The sequence below is a fragment of the Cetorhinus maximus genome, chromosome 11, assembly GCF_964194155.1.
Source record: "Cetorhinus maximus chromosome 11, sCetMax3.hap1.1, whole genome shotgun sequence".
Lineage (NCBI taxonomy): Eukaryota > Metazoa > Chordata > Chondrichthyes > Lamniformes > Cetorhinidae > Cetorhinus > Cetorhinus maximus.
The window spans coordinates 116,804-136,559 of NC_135889.1; the positions used below are offsets into that span (position 1 = coordinate 116,804).

The following is a 19,756-nucleotide window of genomic DNA, read 5'->3' on the forward strand; positions in this document are numbered from 1 at the left end:
ACACCCTCGGGACAAAAATCTTTTGGACTGACATCCCATTGACTGGAGGCTAGAGTGAGAGAAATAACAGGAGGCAGAGAAAATGCAGTTTCATTTTCATTAATAACATTATCACTGACATTAATAATAATGGACAGTGTTTATTTATTTATGTAATAACACTGCTGAAAATGTACTGTTAGACATTCAGTTATTATCAACATAATCTCACACAGTTTGGTACTTACCCCAGTCTCTGTATTTTACAGTCCAAGTTCCTCAGAGCCACAGACAGTAGTTTCACTCCTGAGTCTCCCAGTTGATTAACACCCAGGTCCAGATCTGTCAGTGACTGGTTTGTCCTGATCGCAGAGGCAAGATCCTTGGCACAAGAATCTGTGAGATTGTTATTCCTCAGACTGGAGATAAGGGAGAGAAAACCAACAGGAATCAGGGTAAATCTCCGGTGTCCGAGGGAACACTATTACTGACAATAGTAATGTACAGCGTGAGACATTCCATTATATGGAGGGAAAATACTATTGATGATAAAAATCTGAAACATAAATAGAAAATGCTGGAAATACTCAGCAAGTCAGACACTATATGTGAAGAAAGAATTAGAGATAACAGTTTGAATTTTAAGCTCACCCGCCAGGGGGTTTTTAAGTAATGGGTGAGAATAAAATTTTTGGGCTGGGTTTCCCACCAGCCGAGACCTCTCAGCGATTGACGCTGGGGTGGGTGAGGTCTCAGACGGGCCACCCGCCCACCCCAGTTGAGGCCCTTAAGTGGCCAATTATTGATCACCTGAGGGCCCTTTCCCACCCAGCCTCAATTTTTAGGTTGGCGGAAGGAGTTTCTGGGTCTGGTGGAAGCCCAAAACTAACCGGATTCAGGCCTTTGGCGGAAGCGGCCGGGGGCGGGGAGGTGTCTCCATCAGAAGCCCCCCTTTTAACCTCGGGCATCCCCCATCCCCCCCTCCCCCAGCTGCCCCACCAAGGTCCAGTGGCCGCAGGACCTCCCTCCAACCCTCAGTCCCTGACACCCCAATCGCCTACTGTCCAGCCCCCAGGCCTCCACTATCCTCCCCATCCTGAGACCCCCAAAACTTCCCTTTTCCTGGACTCCCAGGACTGAGGCTGTGGGGAGTGCATGCAGTCTCAGTCCTGTCCATAGCACCTTCTGGCACTGCATGAACTAGAGAACTGCCGGCAAATCTGATAGTCTGGCAGGTCTCAGAGACAGGACTTCCTCCCAAGTGAGGGATGGAAGTCCTGCCTGCAGCCAATCAACACTCATTGGAGTGTGAAATCTCCGTGGGACAGACAGTGTTGGAGGAGTCGTGTTCCCCACCGAATCTTCGGATGGCGTGACGGGAAACATCACCATCCTAAAAATCCCGGCCAATGTTTCAGTTTGTTAACCTTCATCAGAACTGGGAAAAAACAAGGACTTGACAGGTTTTAACCGACAGGGAAATGGGGGAGAGGGAGGTAAGAAAGGAACAAAATGGAAGTGCAGGAGTGATTAAATGACAAAGGGATGATGGTGCATGAAGGACAGCAATCATTAACTCCGGGTGTGAGACTTTGCTTTTTGAGAGCCAAGTTGCAGCATGAAATTCCAGAGAGGTGCAAGAATTATGGAGTAGCTATAATGGGGAACTTTAATTGTCCCAATATAGATTGGGATAATATTAATGTGACAGGCGGAGAGGGGCAAGAATTCCCAGAGTGACCAGGAAATTGTTCTACAGCAGCGTGTTTCCAGTGTGAGGAAGGATGCACAGCTTGACATGATTCTTTGGAATGAGATGGGCCAAGTGGATCAAGTCTAAAGGAGTGATCACTGTATCATAAGGTTTAAGGTGACTATGGGATAAAACAAAGAACAGTTCAGAGTAAGAATAATTAATATGGGGAAAGCCAACTTTAATGGTCTAAGAATGGGTCTGACCCAGTTAAATTGGACTGTTTGAGCCAATAATCGTCAGACGTGTCTGGCCTCCCCCATTGAGGATGGGAATATTGGTGGAGCCATTTCCTCCAGTGAGCTGTTTAATCGCCCGTCACCATTCACAACTGGATGTGACAGGTGTACAAAACTTTGATCTTATCGGTTGGTTGTGGGATCATGTTCTTCTCCCATTAGTTGGCATGCAAGTTGTCCTGGGTTGTAGCTTCACCAGTTTGGTGCCTCATTTTTAGGTGCACCCAAGTCTAAGTCATTAGCATATATCAAGAAATGTAATACTGCTCGTCCTGAAGCAACCGGTGGAGAGCTCCACTGTCTGCTTCCTCGAACTGAAAAATAACCATTAACAACTATTTTCTGTTTCCTGTCACTCAGACAACTTTATATCCATGCTGTCACAGTCCCTTTTATTACTTGGGCTTTAACTTCGCTGCCAAGCTAATTATGTGCCTATTAATAAGTTTTATTTTAAATAACACTATTCCCAATACTAATAATAACAACGTGTTTATGTTTCAGATTATTAAATATGGAAATTATTGTCATTGGCAGCTGCGCCTTGAGCTCTTCAGCCCCAAGCTTTGGATTTCCCTTCCTAATTCCTTCCACCTCTCTACCCCTCTCTTCTCCTTTAACACTCTCATTAAAACCTACCTCCCTGACTTGGCTTTTAGTTGCCTGTCCTAATATCTCATTTTCCACGCTGCCCAAGTCTGTTAGATAACACTCCTGTGAAGTGTCTTGGGACAATTAAATATATTAAAGCTGCTATATGAATGAAAGTTTATGTTGTTGTTGATGACACCATGACTGATACTAATGATACCGTACAGTGTTCGACATCCTGTTATCAGAAACAACATCTCACACAGTTTCTGAATTTTACTGTTGGGTTATTGGGAGCCACAGACTGTGATAGCTGATTCATTTTGATAGTTTATTATCTGCCTTACCAATATATTTGTGAATGTTTTACACTTTTATTACAAACTGAGAAGCTTTCTAGTTTAAAGATCTATAATGTGAATGTCTAATTAAGCTAAGCTAAAAATGTAAGAATACAATATGGGGGGGAATTTTACTGCACGGGAGGGACTGTAAAATAGGATGGGCCCTTCACAATCCATTGACTTCGGCGGGGTCTGGAAAATCCCGCTGGCGAGAGGGACCATAAAATTCCACCATGGGAATTGTAGAAGCAATAATCGTTTTGTTCATTTCTTAATTCTGATTCATGTCTTTGAGAATGAATTTAAATGATTTTTGAAGGTATTATTCCTGAATCTTGCAGTTTGTCGTAACTCAGGTCCAGGCTCATCAGTGCCCAATTTGTGCTGAGAGGGGAGCTATGAATATGTGAGGCTGTTACTATCCGGCTGGAGATCAGAGAGAGAAACATTTCATGAATCAGAGTAAATCCGTGGTGTTTATTAATAACAATAATACTTGTAGTAATGATAATGTGCAGTGTTTATTACTGACACTATTACTGATAATCATAATACTTTACAGCATCAGACATGCAGTTATTATAAACATAATTCCACAGCCTGGTAACTTGCTGGGAGACAGAGCAGAGCTGCAGGAGACAGTTAGGTTCTGAGGACCGCCTGTAAATAAAGACCAGGGATTGCAGTGTGGCCGACCTTGCTGGGAGTGGGAGCGGAGTTGCAGGGGGCAGTCGGGAGCTGAGGAATGCCTACAAATAAAGACCAGGGATTGCAGAGCGGCCGACCTTGCTGGGAGTGGGAGCGGAGCTGCAGGGGGCAGTCGGGAGCTGAGGAATGCACCGTTTCAGCTGCTGTCAGGAAGCAGTGGGGGGGGAACGGCAATTGTGACGTCACAGGAAGCCAGTGCGTTGATTGGCCGGTAGGTGCCCAGTGGGAGGGACAGTGTGCAGGCTTAGACTGGTGTGGGAGTTAAGGTAGATCTATAAATAAAAATAACTAAGACTTTGAAATTAAATAACCCGAAACTTTAAAACCTTAACATTAAAATTTAAACATGCATTAAAAAAATAATTAAAACAAACACCTGAAACACTCACCTGTGTATTCAAGAAGTGTATAACTTTTAGTTCTCAGTGGTGCTCACATTGAATAAGCACAGTAAATTGTAGCACACATAGGAATAAAGTCATTCAGTTAAATGAACTAAATAAGACAGGGTAAAATGGCAGGACAGGTGTTACGTTGCAGCTGTGGGTTGTGAAATCGCTTGGGTGCCAAGGCGATCCATGACAAACATGCCTGCAGAAACTGTAAGCAGCTAGAGGAATTCCAGACCAGGCTTATTGACCTGGAAGCCGAACTGCAGGCTCTGCTCAACACAAGGGATGGGAAGAAATGACTGGGCACTTTGTTCCAAAAGATGGTCACACATCTTAGAATAGGGTCACCTGTTTTGGTCAACAGTGAGGGACAGGATGATGTGGCTGTGGGCAAAACAGGTAAAGGGACCAAGCATACAGCAGAGTAGGAGCCTCAGACTTTGCAATTATTAAACAGGTTTGAGGTGCTCACAACCTGTGTGGACGAAAGCGAGGCCTGCAAGGTGGATGAGCAGGCTGGCCATGGTATCATGGTACAGGAAGCCATTCATGTGTGGGAGAGCAAACAGGAATGTACTTATGATAGGGCATAGTACAATGAGGGGAATTGACACTCTTCTCTGTAGAGAGGAGTGAGGGTTCAGACAGCTGTGCTCCCTGCCCAGTGCCAGGGGTCAGGACATCTGTTCAGAGCTGGAGAGGAACTTGGTGGGATGGGGAGGATCCAATTGTCATAGACCATGTAAGTACATAGGCAGGAAAAGGAAAGAGGTTCTGCAAAGTCAGTGTGAAGGTCTAGGTACCGAATTAAGAAGCAGAGCCTCAAACGTACTACTTTCTGCGATATTACCTGAGCCACGTGCAAATTGGCAGAGGGCAAATGAAATTAGAGGGACGAATGCGTGACTCAAAGACTGGTGTGGGGAGGAATGGGTTCTGGGTTGTGGGGCACCAGCACCAGTACTGGGGAAAGTGGGGGCTGTACCATGGAACGGTCCACACCTGAACCATGCTGGGATGAGTGTGCCTGTGAATTGCGTAACTCGGGAAGTAGAGAGGGCTTTGAACCAAACGGGGTGCATGGGGAAGGGCGGTGGTGGGGGTGGTGAGTGAGGGATCAAACTTGGCTAGATGTAGCAAATCAAGGGGTAGAGTCAAGACAGGAAAACAAAATAGTAATATGAGAAATGAGGGACAGAGAATGGCAGGAAAGGCCAAAGGGGAAGGACAGAGAATACACAAAGAGTCAAGACTAAATGTTACAAAGATAACAAAGGCAAAACCATTGGCTTTGTATGTGAATGCATGGAACATTCATAACAAAGTAAATGAATTGATAGAGCACACTGAAGTAAATAAATATGACCTGATAGCCATTATGGAGACGTGGCTGCAGAAAGACAAGGATTCAGTCCTGAATACTGAGGGGTGCATGACATTGAAGAAGAATAGGAAGCTAGGTAAAGGTGGAGGGGTAGCACTGGTAATCAAAGATAGCATTGGTGCAACCGTTAGAGTTGACCTTGCTTCAGGAGATCAGGATATCGAATCAGTTTGAGTGGGGTTGAGAAATAGTAGGGGAGAAAGTCACTAGTGGGAGTGGTCTACAGGCCCCCTAACAGTAACCACAATGGAGGACAAGAAGAAGTATTGGGTGGTTGTATTAAAGGGGTGGCAATAATCATGGGTGATTTTAATCTACATATAAACTGGAAAAATCAGACTGGATGAGGAGTCCTTACAATGCTTTCGAGATAGTTTCTTAGAGCAGCACGTTCTGGAACCAACCAGGGGGCAGGTTATATTAGACTTGGTATTGTGTAACGTGACAAGATTAATTAGTGACCTGAAAGTGAAGGCACAACTAATTAGCAGCGACCACAATATGATTGTATTTTACATCCAGTTTGAAAGGGAGGAGAATAGGCCTGAGACTAGTACCTTAAATTTATATAAGGGCAACTATGTGGGCATGAAAGCTGAGCAAGCAGAAGTGAACTGGGATACTTAGCTTTAGGATATGTCAATAGAGGAACATTTAAGGGGATATTTCAGAATATTCAGAATAAGTATAATCCTACGATAAAGAAAAAAATCCTTAACTTATTTAGTTAACCATCCGTGGTTAACTAAAGGAGTTCAGGTAAGCATCAAACATAAGGAAAATGCACATAACAGGACAAAGATGAGTGGCAGGACAGATGATTGGTCAGAATATAAAGAATGGCAAAGAAAGACTAAAAGGTTAATCAGGAGAAATAAATTAGCGTATGAGAGAAAGCTAGCGAGAAATGTAAAAATGGACAAGAGTTTCTACAGGTACTTAAAAAGGAAAAGACTAAGTAAAGTGAGTGTTGTTCCTCTAGAGAGTGACAGTGGGGAATTATTAGCAGATAATAAGGAAATGGCAAATGAAATGAACAAATATTTTATTTCTGTGTTCACTATAGAGGATAAAAAAAACATTCCAGTAATAGCTGCAAATCAGAAGGTGAAAGAGAGAGAGGAACTTGGTGAAAATTCAATCACTAAGGAACTGGTACAGAGCAAACTGATGGAGCTGTGGGCTGACAAGTCTCCTCACCCTAATGGACAACAGCCTCGTGTATTAAGAGGTGGCCTATGAGGTAGATGGTGTGTTGGTGCCAATTTTCCAAAATTCACTAGATTCTGGAAATGTTCCATCAGACTGGAAAGTTGGAAATATAACCTTTCTGTTCAAGAAGGGAGCGAGGCAGAAAACAGGAAACTATCGGTATTGGTGGTGGGGAAGTTGTCAAAATGGATCATTCAGGGGGTTATAGTTCAACACTTAGAAAAACTTGGGTAGAGTCAGCATGGTTTTGTGAAAGGAAACTCATGGGCAGAAATCCCCCCCCGCCTCCCTCCACCTTTTGGGGGTGGTGGGGGTGTTGGGTGGGGTCGGGCGTGACCCCGATGGGCGCCCCAGATCGAGGCTGTGCCGCCATTTTATGTGGGCGGGACAATTAAAGCCCACCCAGCGTGACGCACACCCCCGAAGCACTGAACACTCTCTGTGGGGGCAGCGGGAGTGGGGAGGGGGGATTCCCTGAGTCGGGGCCTGCACTCTTTCACACATGCGCGGGTGACAGAGGCAGAAATCTCCCTGAGGCACAGAGCGGCCTCACCGAGATTAATTGTGGAATGAAAGTTTTTATTAAAGACACAAAAAATTATTAAGACATGTCCCCTCATGAGACAGTGTTTATCAAATGTTTAAAAATGTTTTATTTAATTAATAAACCCTTCATGAAACCTCATCCCACCCATGGATGAGGTTTTATGAAAAATGTGAAGGCCACCTGGACTCTTTGCCTGCCCCCCAACCTTCAGGTTGGACAGGCAGCATTCTGAACTACTTTCATTACTTTCCTAATGGCCTCAATAGGCCTTTGGCAGTTTGGTTGCGCACCCACCAAACTGAAAATCTAAATAGCGCGCGGTGACGCTGAGACTCCCGTCCAATGTCACCGTGCGTCATTTTATGTGTCGGTGAGCAGGCCCCACCCACGCTCGCCAACCTGAAAATTCTGCCCATATTTAACCAGTTTATTGGGAATTATTTGAAGGAGTAATATGCACTGTGGATAAAGGGAGCTTGTAGACAGACTGTACTTGAATTTCCAGAAGGCGTTTGATAAGGTGCCATGCCAAAGGTTACTGTGGACAAGAAATGCTGGTGGTGTAGGGGGTAACATATTAGCATGGATAGGAGATTGGTTGGCTGGCAGAAAGCAGAGGATGTATAAATGGGTCTTTTTACTGAAAAGCAGGATGTGTCGAGTGGAGTCCCGCAGGGATCTGTGCTGGGGTCTCAGCTTTTTACAATTTACATCAATGATTTACATGAAGGGAGTGATGGCACGGTCACTAAATTTTCAGATGACACAAAGAATAGGTTGGAAAATATGTTGTGAAGAGGATAGAAGGAGGTTGCAGATGGATATAGTTAAGTTGAGTGAGTGAGCAATAACCTGGCAAACAGATTATAACGTGGGAAAATGGGAAGTTGTTCAAATTGGCAAGAAGAATAAAAAAGTAGAGAATTATTTAAACAGAGAACGACTGCAGAATTCCGAGGTGCAGATGGATCTGGGTGTTCTAGTACATGAGTCATAAAAAGTTAGTACGCAGGTACAGCAAGTAATTCAAAAGGCTAATGGAATGCCGTCCTTTATTAAAGGGGACTTGAACAGAGAAGTAAGGATGTTATGCTTCAGTTATACGGGGCATTGGTAAGACCGTATCTTGAATAGTGTGTAGTTTTGATCTCCTTATTTAAGGAAGGATGTAAATGCGTTGGAAGCAGTTCATAGGTGGTTTCCTGGATTGATACCTGGAATGAGTGGGTTGTCTTGTGAGGAAAGGTTGGACAGACTGTGCTTGTTTCAATTGGAGTTTAAAAGCGTGAGGGGTGATTTGATTTAAGTGTATAAGATGCTGAATGGTCTTGATGAGGTGGACATGGAAAAGACTTTTCCTCCTGTGGGTGAGTCCAGAACTCGGGGTCACTGATTTTAAAATTAGGGTTTTTCATTTAAGGACAGATATGAGAATTTGTTTTCTCTCAGACAGTTGTGAGACTGTGGATCTCTGCCTCAGAAGGTGGAGGAGGCGGGGTTATTGAATATTTTTAAGGCGGAACTGGATAGATTCTTGTTAGGCAAGAGAATCAAAGATTATCAGCAGTAGATAGGAATGTGAAATTCACAACACAAGCAGATCAGCCATGATCTTATTGAATAACAGAGCAGGATCGAGGGGCCAAATGACCAACTCCTACTCCTATTTCTTACGTTCTTATGTACTTAACTCAGTTTCTATATTTTACTGTCCAGATTCCTCAGAGCTGCAGACAGCAGTTTCACTCCAGAATCTTTCAGTTTATTATTACTTAGGTTCGTCAGTGACTGGTTTGTATTGACAGCGGAGGCAAGATCCTTAGCACAAGAAACTGTGAGAGAGTTGTTACACAGTCTGGAGATCAGAGGGAGAGAAAACAGTGGAAATCTGGACAAAATACAGGCAGGGGTGAAATTGGACATGAATGGAGCTGCAGAATAGTCAGCACTGCATCGGTCATCTGCGATATGGGTCTACCTCAATAGTCCTCAATATCAGGTGTTCCTATAGACACCAGAAAATGTGATTTTACCTGTTTTACATCCCTGCCATTTCCATGTCCATTTTCACCCCACTGATTAATATTAATCCTATTACTAATACTCATAATAACGTACATAGTGCTATTAATAACCAAAATCCTGAAACCAATAATAAAATACAGTGTCAGACATCCGGTTATTATAAACACAAACTCACACAGTCTGGTACTTACTCCAGTTCCTGAATTTTACAGCCTGGATTCCTCAGGACCGCAGACAGTAGTTTCACTTCTGAATCTCCCAGATTATTTTTACTCAGTCTAAACAGAGAAGTGAGAAACACATTAAAACAGGCTGAATTTTCACAATGGAGGCAAGGAACAGGATTATTTTGCGTCCAAAACCCACAACCGGTGGGAAAGTGATTAAAGTTATGATTTTTAAATGGGGACATCATTATTTGTCATGGAGACAGATTTCCTGTTCACTTGGCAGCCATCACTGAGGCTGCTGGTTGTCCTGAGGGAGAGATCAGGAGTTTGTACCAAAGCCTCCCACAGCACCAGAGGGAGGTGAGATGTCACAGGGAAGCCCGAGGCTTGGTACCCAGGGCAGGGAATCCCCTCACTTTATCGCTGCCAAACTGGAGGCCATGAGGGAGGGGGTGGGGGCGAGTTCCTCTTCCCCGAGGGGGGCAGGAGGAAGCCACCTCATCATGCAGCAGGGGCTCCACTTTGTTCAGCGTCCTCTCCCTTCACCTCCTCTCTCACAGCCTGCTGTTCCCTCGATGAGCTGTGTCATCCCAGTGCCTCATTCTCCTCAAGGTCCACACCTCTCTGGAGAGCCATGTTATGGAGAATGCAGCAGATTTCCACACTGACAGAGACACTTGCAAGAGGGGATTGGAGGTCACCACCCGACTGGTCCAGGCACTGGAATCACATCTTCAGAAGCCTGATGTCCTGTTCAATGGTTGTCCCACCATTGTGCCTCTTTCTGGGACTCCCACAGAGAGCTCAGTAACATCACTTCGAGGAATATCCATTATCCTCTAGGACACACACTTTGGAGGATGAAGTATCATGGCAGTTTCCGGGAAAGTGAGTGCACACATGGAGGAAGTTTTTGTTGTGGTCACAGACGAGTCATTGAGGAAGTGGAAGCCCTTCCTGTATGGATCTCCCTGACCAGTCACTGGGTGCCTTGATGGCCAATGGGTACAATCAGTGATACCCTGCCCCTGGGGGAATCCCTGTGTCCCTGCAAGGCCTCTCTGTTATTTAATGAATGCGCTGTCCAGCTTTGGCTAAAAGTGAATCCATGACCTGTGAGATGGCCTGGTGAGCAGCCACATGTGACATGTCTCTAAGGTCCACACCCGATCCTTGGAAGGAGCCAGAAGTGAAGGAATTCAATGCCACAATAACTGTGACCAGCGCTGTGAGGTATTCAGCATTGAGGGCACAGATGTATGTGGGCACTGCCTGAAGGGGCACAATATCCACCATCACTGGGCCTTGATAGCTCCGCCTTCAGCAATAGTTCCTGTATTGAATGTTTGGCCTCTGTTGCCTTCCTGCCCCTCTTTCCTCTCCCGTGCCCTTCTGATGCCTGGGGTTCTGCCCTCCCTGCAGAGGGTGTTGCCCCTCATTCAACATCTGACAGCTGGAGCCTTCCTTCTGGGAAGGTGGCCTCTCAATTGTTCTTCGCAGCCTTTCTCCCTCTTTTACCCCCACACTGCTGGGAGTGCCAACCCCATTCAAATCCTGAGTTTCCCTCCGCACTGCTGGGAGTGCCAACCCCATTCATATCCTGAGTTTCCCTCCACACTGCTGGGAGTGCCAACCCCATTCAAATCCTGAGTTTCCCTCCGCACTGCTGGGAGTGCCAACCCCATTCATATCCTGAGTTTCCCTCCGCACTGCTGGGAGTGCCAACTCCATTCAAATCCTGAGTTTCTCTCCGCACTGCTGGGAGTGCCAACCCCATACAAATCCTGAGTTTCTCTCCGCACTGCTGGGAGTGCCAACCCCATACAAATCCTGAGTTTCCCTCCGCACTGCTGGGAATGCCAACCCCATTCAAATCCTGAGTTTCCCTCCACACTGCTGGGAGTGTCAACCCCATTCAAATCCTGAGTTTCCCTCCACACTGCTGGGAGTGCCAACCCCATTCAAATCCTGAGTTTCCACCCTCCCTGCCACCTCCACAGCACCAAGGAACCCCCTTACTAAGTGCCTGCCCCACTGACCTTCTTATCGGGCTGTGGCAGCCATGGCTGGCTCCCTCTGTGCCCACTTTCCTTCAGATGAAGGGGTTATCTGTCCGCTCCTTTAGAACTTTAAATCTCAAAACTTATTATGTGCTGAACAAAGTTCTCAACTGTCTTACTTGACATTCCTGTCCCAACCCGCCTACTCTTGGTGATTCACGATGAAACGAGTATCAGCATCTTGAAATTGACACACTGCCGGTGCCAGTATTCTTGGCACTTTCGCCCCCTCCCTCCGCTGCCTCTGTTTCCCTCCTTCGGGGAGCCCCGAAATGTAATTACATTGAATAAAAACTCAGATCAGATTCAATTGTTTTTCCCAATATCACAGGAAACATGGAAGCAACATCAGAAATCAATGCAGAGATTTTACTGTTACTGCAAATTAAATCTATTGGGGGTAATTTGATCTTTTGTCGATAGTGTATGATGGGTGATCTTGGATCACCCGCCCATACTACAGCTCACCCGATTTTCCTTTCAATTGAAGGGAAAAGGAAACAGTGAGCAGTGTAAACTGGGCAACAATTCACTATCACTAATTTAACTACTGGTGAATACCACTTTCACCCCTCTCAATGTTTATTAGATAGAGAGTTGTCTGTGTGCAGCATCTAAATGTCCCCCTGTTTGGCCTCAATCCCTGATGATCAGGATTACTCTCCTGAAGCTCAGTGACTGGCCGGCCAAGTTTGAGGAAACTTGTCTCATTTCTGTTCTTTGTTAATTCTGGGGCTTTTATGAGAACGGCCCAATTTTCCAAGAATTAAAGCAGTGATTCCATGTCCTTCATAACTCTGTGCATGACATTACTCTGTATAACACCTCGGAGTGAATTATATTGTGAAACTCTGCTAACTGTTGCTTTAAAATCCATCCCCCTGGAGTTTATACAACAAGGAAATTTTATTCTCTCCCCTTAACAAAGTTGAAGTGTCCCTGTTCTCCTCGTTAACAGGGAAGGGCTGTCCCCCACTTTATTTAGTATTAAACAGGCTCTACCTTTACCGCAGGTGAGACTATTGCTATAGTTCAGAGAAATTTCCGGGTTTCCTAATCCCTCCGATTCCCCACACCTGGCGCTGAATAATCCGCTCCTGTACGGAGAGGGAGGGGGAACTTTACCCGACAGTGGGCGGATCTCCCAACCCACCATTCAAACTTGGCGTATGATCCGTTAATTGATCCAGCTGCGAACGGAGGGCGGGTTTCAGGCCAACAGGGGGCGAGCATCTGCCCAATCAGTATTGGAGGGCGGCATGTCCAGCCTTTGAGGTCATTGGCCTTGACCCGAAACAAAGTCACAGTCAGTAATTTAATGGGCCCTCTGGAATGGGGCAGTGTCAGGGAACATAACAAATGCTGGCATTGTTCACAGCTTGGAGGCTCACTGGGACTTCAGCTATTTCCAGGCTGTTAATTTATGAGTTCTGCTCTCTCCAAACTTTTCCACTGAGCAGAACTGGCATTCGTTATGAACCGTTGCATGGAGGAGTTGTCTAGTTGCTGCATGTTTTCCTTCAGAGATGTCTGCACCATTGGAGCGAGGGGAGAGGCAGGGGAGAAGGGCCAAACCAGCCCCTGGGTTTAATGAGGACTCACTCAGAGCCCTCCTACATGCAGTGTCCAACCAACATGAGCAGCTGATGCCTTCCGGTGGGAAGAGGAAGAAGCCAAGCCAAACACGTGCTGCCTGGGAGCAGGAGCTGAAGAGGTCAGCAATGTTGGGCTTGTCAGGAGAACCTGGCCTCAATGCCAGAAGGGCCTCAATGACCTCATGAGTGTGGCCAGGGTGAGTAAGGCCTCAGTATGTGCAATCTTGTGCCAGTGTGCTGCAGGGCACAGTCAGGAAGGCAGGAGGAAAGAGAATTTAGCTGGGCCTCCAAGACAACATGATGAACAAAGGCTTCACTGCCAGTGACAATGTCTCAGTGTCTTGAAAGCTTTGGTCCAGTTGGAGGGTGGGGGTTTGGCAGGATGTGAAGGTGAGAGATTTGCACAGTATCAAGGCTGCCATGCACTTTACTAATAGAGGGTCCAGCATGCCATTCAGTAATCTGAAATTGTTAACAAGTGGATATTACACATTCAGGAGGTGTGAGCCCACAATGCCCATTTTATAGCCCTATATGATGGACAACAAATAGATACAACACTCAGCAGAACACTAAGCAGACAAAAAAAATGATTGTAATTTATATGGGTTTGAAATGGAACCTGTGCTCCTTAAATTTAGCACTCCCGGCAGTTACTCATCACATCCTGCCAATCAGAAAAAAGACCCAATTATGCATAGCCTCTGTTTTCTGAAAGCCAGCCAATCTTCTATCCATGCTAATACGTTAATCCCTACACCATGGTCTTTATTTTATGCAATAACCTTTGATGTGGCACTTTATCAAATGCCTAAGGAAATCCAAGCACAGTACGTCCACAGGCTTCCCCCTATCCACTGCACATGTCACTCCTTCAAAGAACTTCATTAAATTGGTTATACATGATTGCCCTTCCACAAAACCATGTTTTCTCTTCCCGATTACCTTGCGTTTCTCTAAGTGCCCAGCTATGACCCCCTTAATGATCGATTCTAACACCTTCCCCACTTCAGACGTCAAGCTAACTGATTCATAGTTTCCTGCTTTCTGCCTCCCTCCCTTCTTGAATAGAGGGGTTATATTTGCTACTTTCCAATCTGATGGAAGCTTTCTGGAACCTAGCGAATATTGGAAAATTAACACCAGCGCATCCAATACCTCATTAGTCACCTCTTTTAAGACCCTAAGATGAAGCCCATCAGGACGCGGAGTCTTGTCAGCCTGCAGCTCCATCAGTTCACTCAGCACTGCTTCCTTAGTGATTCTAATTTCACCAGGTTCCTCTCTCCCTTCCACATCTTGATTTCCAGCTATTGCTGGATATTGTCAAAGTGTGCTAACTGCTGCTGTAAAATCTAACCGCTGGATTTTATGCAACAAGGAAAGTTTATTCTGTCCTGTTACAAAGTTGACATGTCCCTGTACCCGTAGTTGATATGGGAGGGATGTTTCCCACATTATTCCCCATTAAATAACAACGACATTTACTGCAGGTGCAGCTTTTATGATATTTCCGGGAATTTCCAGGAGTTCCCTGCTTGCAGCAGTTTCACAGATATGGGGTGGATTATCAGAAAATCCTGTTCTACACCAACTGTCAGTTCTACCAGAGACTGTCCACTCTGTGTCAGAACCAGTCAATGGTACAGATTCCTGAAAATACCTCCCAGTTGTCCAGCATGTGTCTGCATTCTGGGTATGGACGTGCAATGGGGGAATTCAAACTTATAGATCAGCAGCAGGTTTCTACATTAAATGAACAGAATTGGGAGCAAATTTAAATAATTAGAATTCAAAAGGTCTTCTTATGTAATTATCTAAATTTAAGATATTTCACCCTCCCGCCAGAAACAATTTGATTAATTATGATGATATAATAGGCCTAATTGCCCTTGTGATCAGTACAGCTTACAGTTGATATGGTTTGTAATAATTATTATTATTTGTTATTTTTATCTCCACTGGTGTTTATTGTCCTTAGACTATCTATATTCTGTTCCCTTTGTAAATAATTAGCACTATTTCTTATCATCAAAATCCCACGCTTAAAATAAAAGATTAAACATTAAGTATCCCAACAATTTGTTCACAAAGGCATTATTCTTATTTTCCAATTAGGAATTTTACACTCATCTTATTTTGTTAAATTTTTTCTGGCTCTGCCTCTTTTTTCTTGAACTGGAAGTTACTTATTTTCACATTTGTATAATAGTAAATTTTACTTCAATAATGAAAATACGAGCTCCAGGACCAAACAAGCAATTACCTCAAACTCTGATATTTGTACAGAACGTTTTCCAGCCGCTGGAGTCCTTCACACTGAATGTAGCATTCGTATAGACTGAGCTCTTTTATTGTATCACAGAGTCCAAGGACATGAGACAGGACCGCACAGTCAATCGGGGTCAGTCGCAATCCACTAAATGCAAGTGTTCCAACAGATCCCACTGTGGCCTGAGCCAGTGCTTTATTCTGAGACTCAAACAGGTAGTGGAATGTGTTCAGGAGGTTCCTTTTACCAGTTTCAGTCGCTGTGTTTCCAATCTGACCTTTAACCTTCTCCTTCACCCAGTCAATCACTCGACAGGTTGTTTGATGAAGAAATGGACTCAGAAACTCCTCCAGGGGCCGAGCTGACTGTGGGGAGGACAGACCAGCAACAAAACGGAGAAATATCTCAAATCTCCCATCTTCTTCACTGTCCGCTTCACTGAGGAGTTTCTGGATGTCCTTGGGATCGGAAGTCAGGAATTGTGCGAGTGCAGCTACAAACTCTTGGATGGTGAGGTGTGGGAACGTGTAAACCACACTCTGGACAGAATCATCTCTCTCCAAAAGTTCCATCAGGAACCCAGACAGGAACTGGGAAGGTTGCAGATTGTACTTGATCAAATCTCCATTACTAAACACAATCTTCTTCTCAGAGACTCCTGTGAAGGCCATCTCACCAAGCTTCAGGAACACATCACGGGGGCTTTCAATCTCTCGGCCATGGTTTTTCAGAATGTTGTAAATATAGTAGGAATATAGCTGGGTGATGGTCTTGGGAACTTGCTGCTGTTTCCTGTCTCTTTGTGTAAAGAAGGGGCCCAGTGACAGACCGAGGATCCAGCAGTAGGAAGGGTTGTAGCACATGGTGTACAGGATCTCGTTCTCCTCCACGTGTTTGAAAACAGCTGCTGCCACTGCCTGATCTTCAAAAAACTTGTTGAAATATTCCTTCCGTTCATCACCAACAAATCCCAGGATTTCAGCCCAGACACTGATCTCAGCCTTTTCCAATAAATGCAATGCAGTGGGGCGGCTGGTCACTAGCACTGAACATCCTGGGAGCAGCTTGTGCTGTATTAAACTGTACACAATGTCAGACACTTCACACCAGCATTCAGGATCTGTGCACATGAACTGAGGTTCTGTATTTCTCCGATTGTCAGCAAAATCAATCCTGTCCTTGAATTCATCCAAACCATCGAATATAAACAGCAATCCCTCTGGGTTCTTCCAGAGCTCTCCCAGAACATTCCCAAAGTAAGGATACTGATCCAGTATCAAATTCCTCAAATTTATTCTACTGTTAATATTGTTCAAATCCAGGAATTTAAAACTGAAAACAAATTGAAAGTCTGGGTATATTTTCCCAGTGGCCCAGTCATAAACAATCTTTTGTACCATTGTTGTTTTTCCGATCCCTGGGACTCCACTCACTGCTGCTGAACTCCCAGATTTGGATTTTCTCCCGGAAAAACTGCTCTGGAACAATTGGTTAGTTCGGATTTTTTCCAGTTCTCTCTGGAGATGTTTCTTTCTCCACTCTTCATGGTCCCGGCCTCTTGCCAGCAGTTCATGTTCTACAAGTGTCCGATCTCGAACATTAGAAATGACCGTTAGCTCAGCGTATCGATCAATCAGCTGGAAAATCTTAACCTTCTCCTTTATTAGGATAGTGTTCACTCTGTGTTTCAGTTTGTACCCGGAGGATCTCCTTGTGTTTCTGTTGAACACCTTCAATTAGAATAGACAGAAAATGTTAGTTGTAGTAACATAAAAGGCTTCTCAATATGATCTTGCTGAATAGATAGATTCATTTTACGGTTTCAATCAAAGTTTCTGCTGGAATTAAAGCTCAATTATTGGAAACCTCGCTTGAAAGTGAGCAATGGCCAAGAAAAATTTAAAGTCGTCACTTGGTTCTAATATTTACTGAACATGGAGATTTTATAAAGGTGATATTTTCTCTCTGATGGTTAACACTTTCTGACCTGCCTTTACTCTAGTCACCTCATTACAAATCCACAAAGGCCCTGGTTATATGGTGGTAGATGTTCTTGTCAATCAGTTTATGAAATCCTCAGCGAAGCCAATCTTCTGCAGCAATGGTAAATAGGACATTGGATAGGAGTGGGAGAGGGAGTGAGTGTAATTGTTCAGCAGTCCCACTGTTATTGTAACCTGCCTTCAGCAAGTTATCTTTGATATCACTGTGCACTTGGACAGCAAGATTCCTTCTGGTATTCTGTCAGGCTGTGGGCAGGTTATCTGAGATATTAGGGCCGATTGGTTCAGTTTTCTGGGCGGCCAGTGTGGATCAGGTTGGTGCCAACAGCATGGGGTTCGATTCCATTCCAGCTGGGATGGATCTTGGACCTGCCTCCTTGCCCTACCGTGGTTTAGCTGTGAGTCGGACCTGCCTTCGGACAGAGAACTCAAAAAGAATAATCCTTTTCCTGTTGTCCTGCGTTTCAGAAATCGCTAACAATTTTTCAGGAGTTTTACACATGCATACATTGATTGTGTTTTTATAATAGTCCTGTCATCTTACTGATCAGAACTTGAAATAGAACAACTACCAACTTCACTCCATGCAACATTACAGCAGTAACATTCACAGTTCATTTGAACTGTTTACAAATAATTAGTTTTGCTTCTAGTTTCCCACAATGTAGTTTTGGGAAATTGAAAATATATTTATTGTAATTATTACATTGGGTTCAAACACAACCCGTGAATTGTAGGATTATTCTTTGAGTAGAATAGTGTGCTCTCTTTCACCGCCATGAGGAAATGGGTCAGTAGATTCCCAGTCGCCCTGAATATTCCCTTTTCCTCACATTTCTCCACATTAATGTTCTGTTGTGTGAATATCTGTAGATATTCTCATTTCGGATCAAAGACTTTCTGACCTCTCATCCTGTTCCGTGAAATAATAAAAATGTAATGTTTCAAATTTCATTAACATTATCCATACCATTTAAAAAGGGACAAATAGTGGAAGGGATAATAAGGAATGTTCTTTATGATCACTGGGAAAGGGAAGAGGCCATTAGAAATTCACAACACAACTTCAAAAAAATTAGCTTGTGTCCAACAAATTTGGAGGAGTTTATTGAGGAAGTCACTAGGATAGGGCATGAGAGAAATCTGGTGGACATTGTCACTCTAGACTTTCAGAAAGCCTTCGATAAACATCCTCACACTAGGTTACTTCATTTGATGGAGTGTGAGTTGAAATTTGAAGCTCTGGATTAGGAAATCTCTTCGATCCCGAACCTCAAATTTAATTGGAAGATATGTGACAAGTGATCTCTCCCGAGGGTTGGTCCTGCACCCAAAACTTTTGACAATCTGTATTCATGAGCTGGACAAGGGTGAAAATATGAATCAGGAGCACAAGTAGTAGGGTGTTAGGAGTACAATATACACGTTTTCAGGTGACAAAAACATCGATTTGAAGATTAAGATAGTAGAGGGTGATCAAATCCAATAAAACGTTTAGATGTGCTACAACTGTGGACACACATTGGCAAACAGTGTTCCATTCAGATAACTGTACCTCATACATATTGATTGGGCCAATATTGAATACAAACATCACTTGCAGGGAACAATACTGAGACAGGGTGAGATAAAAAAGATCTTGGTGCTACTGTGTACAGATCACTGAAGGTTCATGATCAGTGCAGAAAAACTGTAGTTAAAGCTAACAAAGTATTGAGTTTATATTAATGGAACCAATCAATATAAAACAAGGGCTATCACATTGCCTGTACAGGTTCCTGGTCAGACCACATCTCAATAGTGTGCACAGTTTTGGTTACCCCTACGTGTTAGATAATATAGTGTCATTGGAAAAGTTCCAAAGGAGAGCTGCAGGAATGATTCCCAGCTTAGAGAAGCTCAGCTTCTCAGACAGGCTCAAGGATTTTAACTTGTTTAATTTCAAGCAGCAAAGATTTATGCTAATTTACAGAGGCCTAGTAAATACATGAATGCCTGGATAGAGTCCCTATTGATAGATGATGCTAGTTTATCAAATTGGGGAGGACTAGTTAAAACTATGTAAGTGTAGGAATAAACAGCATATTCAGTGTTTCTTTTCTCTGCCCGGAGAACTGTGAGCCTTTGGAAAGAGTTTCCAGTTGCTATGGTCGGTGCTGACTCTGAAGAGGGAGCTGGATCAGTTCCTGACTTGGACAGAGATCGCATCATGTAGAAAGTAACAGGCTTATAGGTAACAACTGGACAACGTGATTTCCTGAATTGGATTCGATCAACTGAGGAGGTCAGAGAAGAATACGAGGGAACGTTTCCCACACTGGCTCTGGGCTTTTCTATTTTTGCCTCGACCAGGAGATTGCCTGATCCTTGTGAGTGGCAGGGGTGGGGGAGTGGGAGGCAGCAGCGGGAAGAACTGTTTAGCCATCATGGTTGCGCCATGGTGGTGTGGAGTTGGCTTGATGGACCTTCTGCGATCTTCCTG

The 19,756-nt window shown here is 44.2% G+C and overlaps 1 protein-coding gene across 1 annotated transcript in view; it reads right to left on the reverse strand.

The window, feature by feature from the left end:
- The window catches only part of LOC144686939 (NACHT, LRR and PYD domains-containing protein 3-like), a 56,845-nt gene that overhangs the window by 11,755 nt on the left and 25,334 nt on the right, over positions 1-19,756 (reverse strand). Inside the window, 4 exon segments of the mRNA XM_078552785.1 lie at positions 228-398; positions 9,366-9,452; positions 15,266-16,954; positions 16,956-17,001. Coding sequence (XP_078408911.1) covers positions 228-398; positions 9,366-9,452; positions 15,266-16,954; positions 16,956-17,001 — 1,993 coding nt within the window.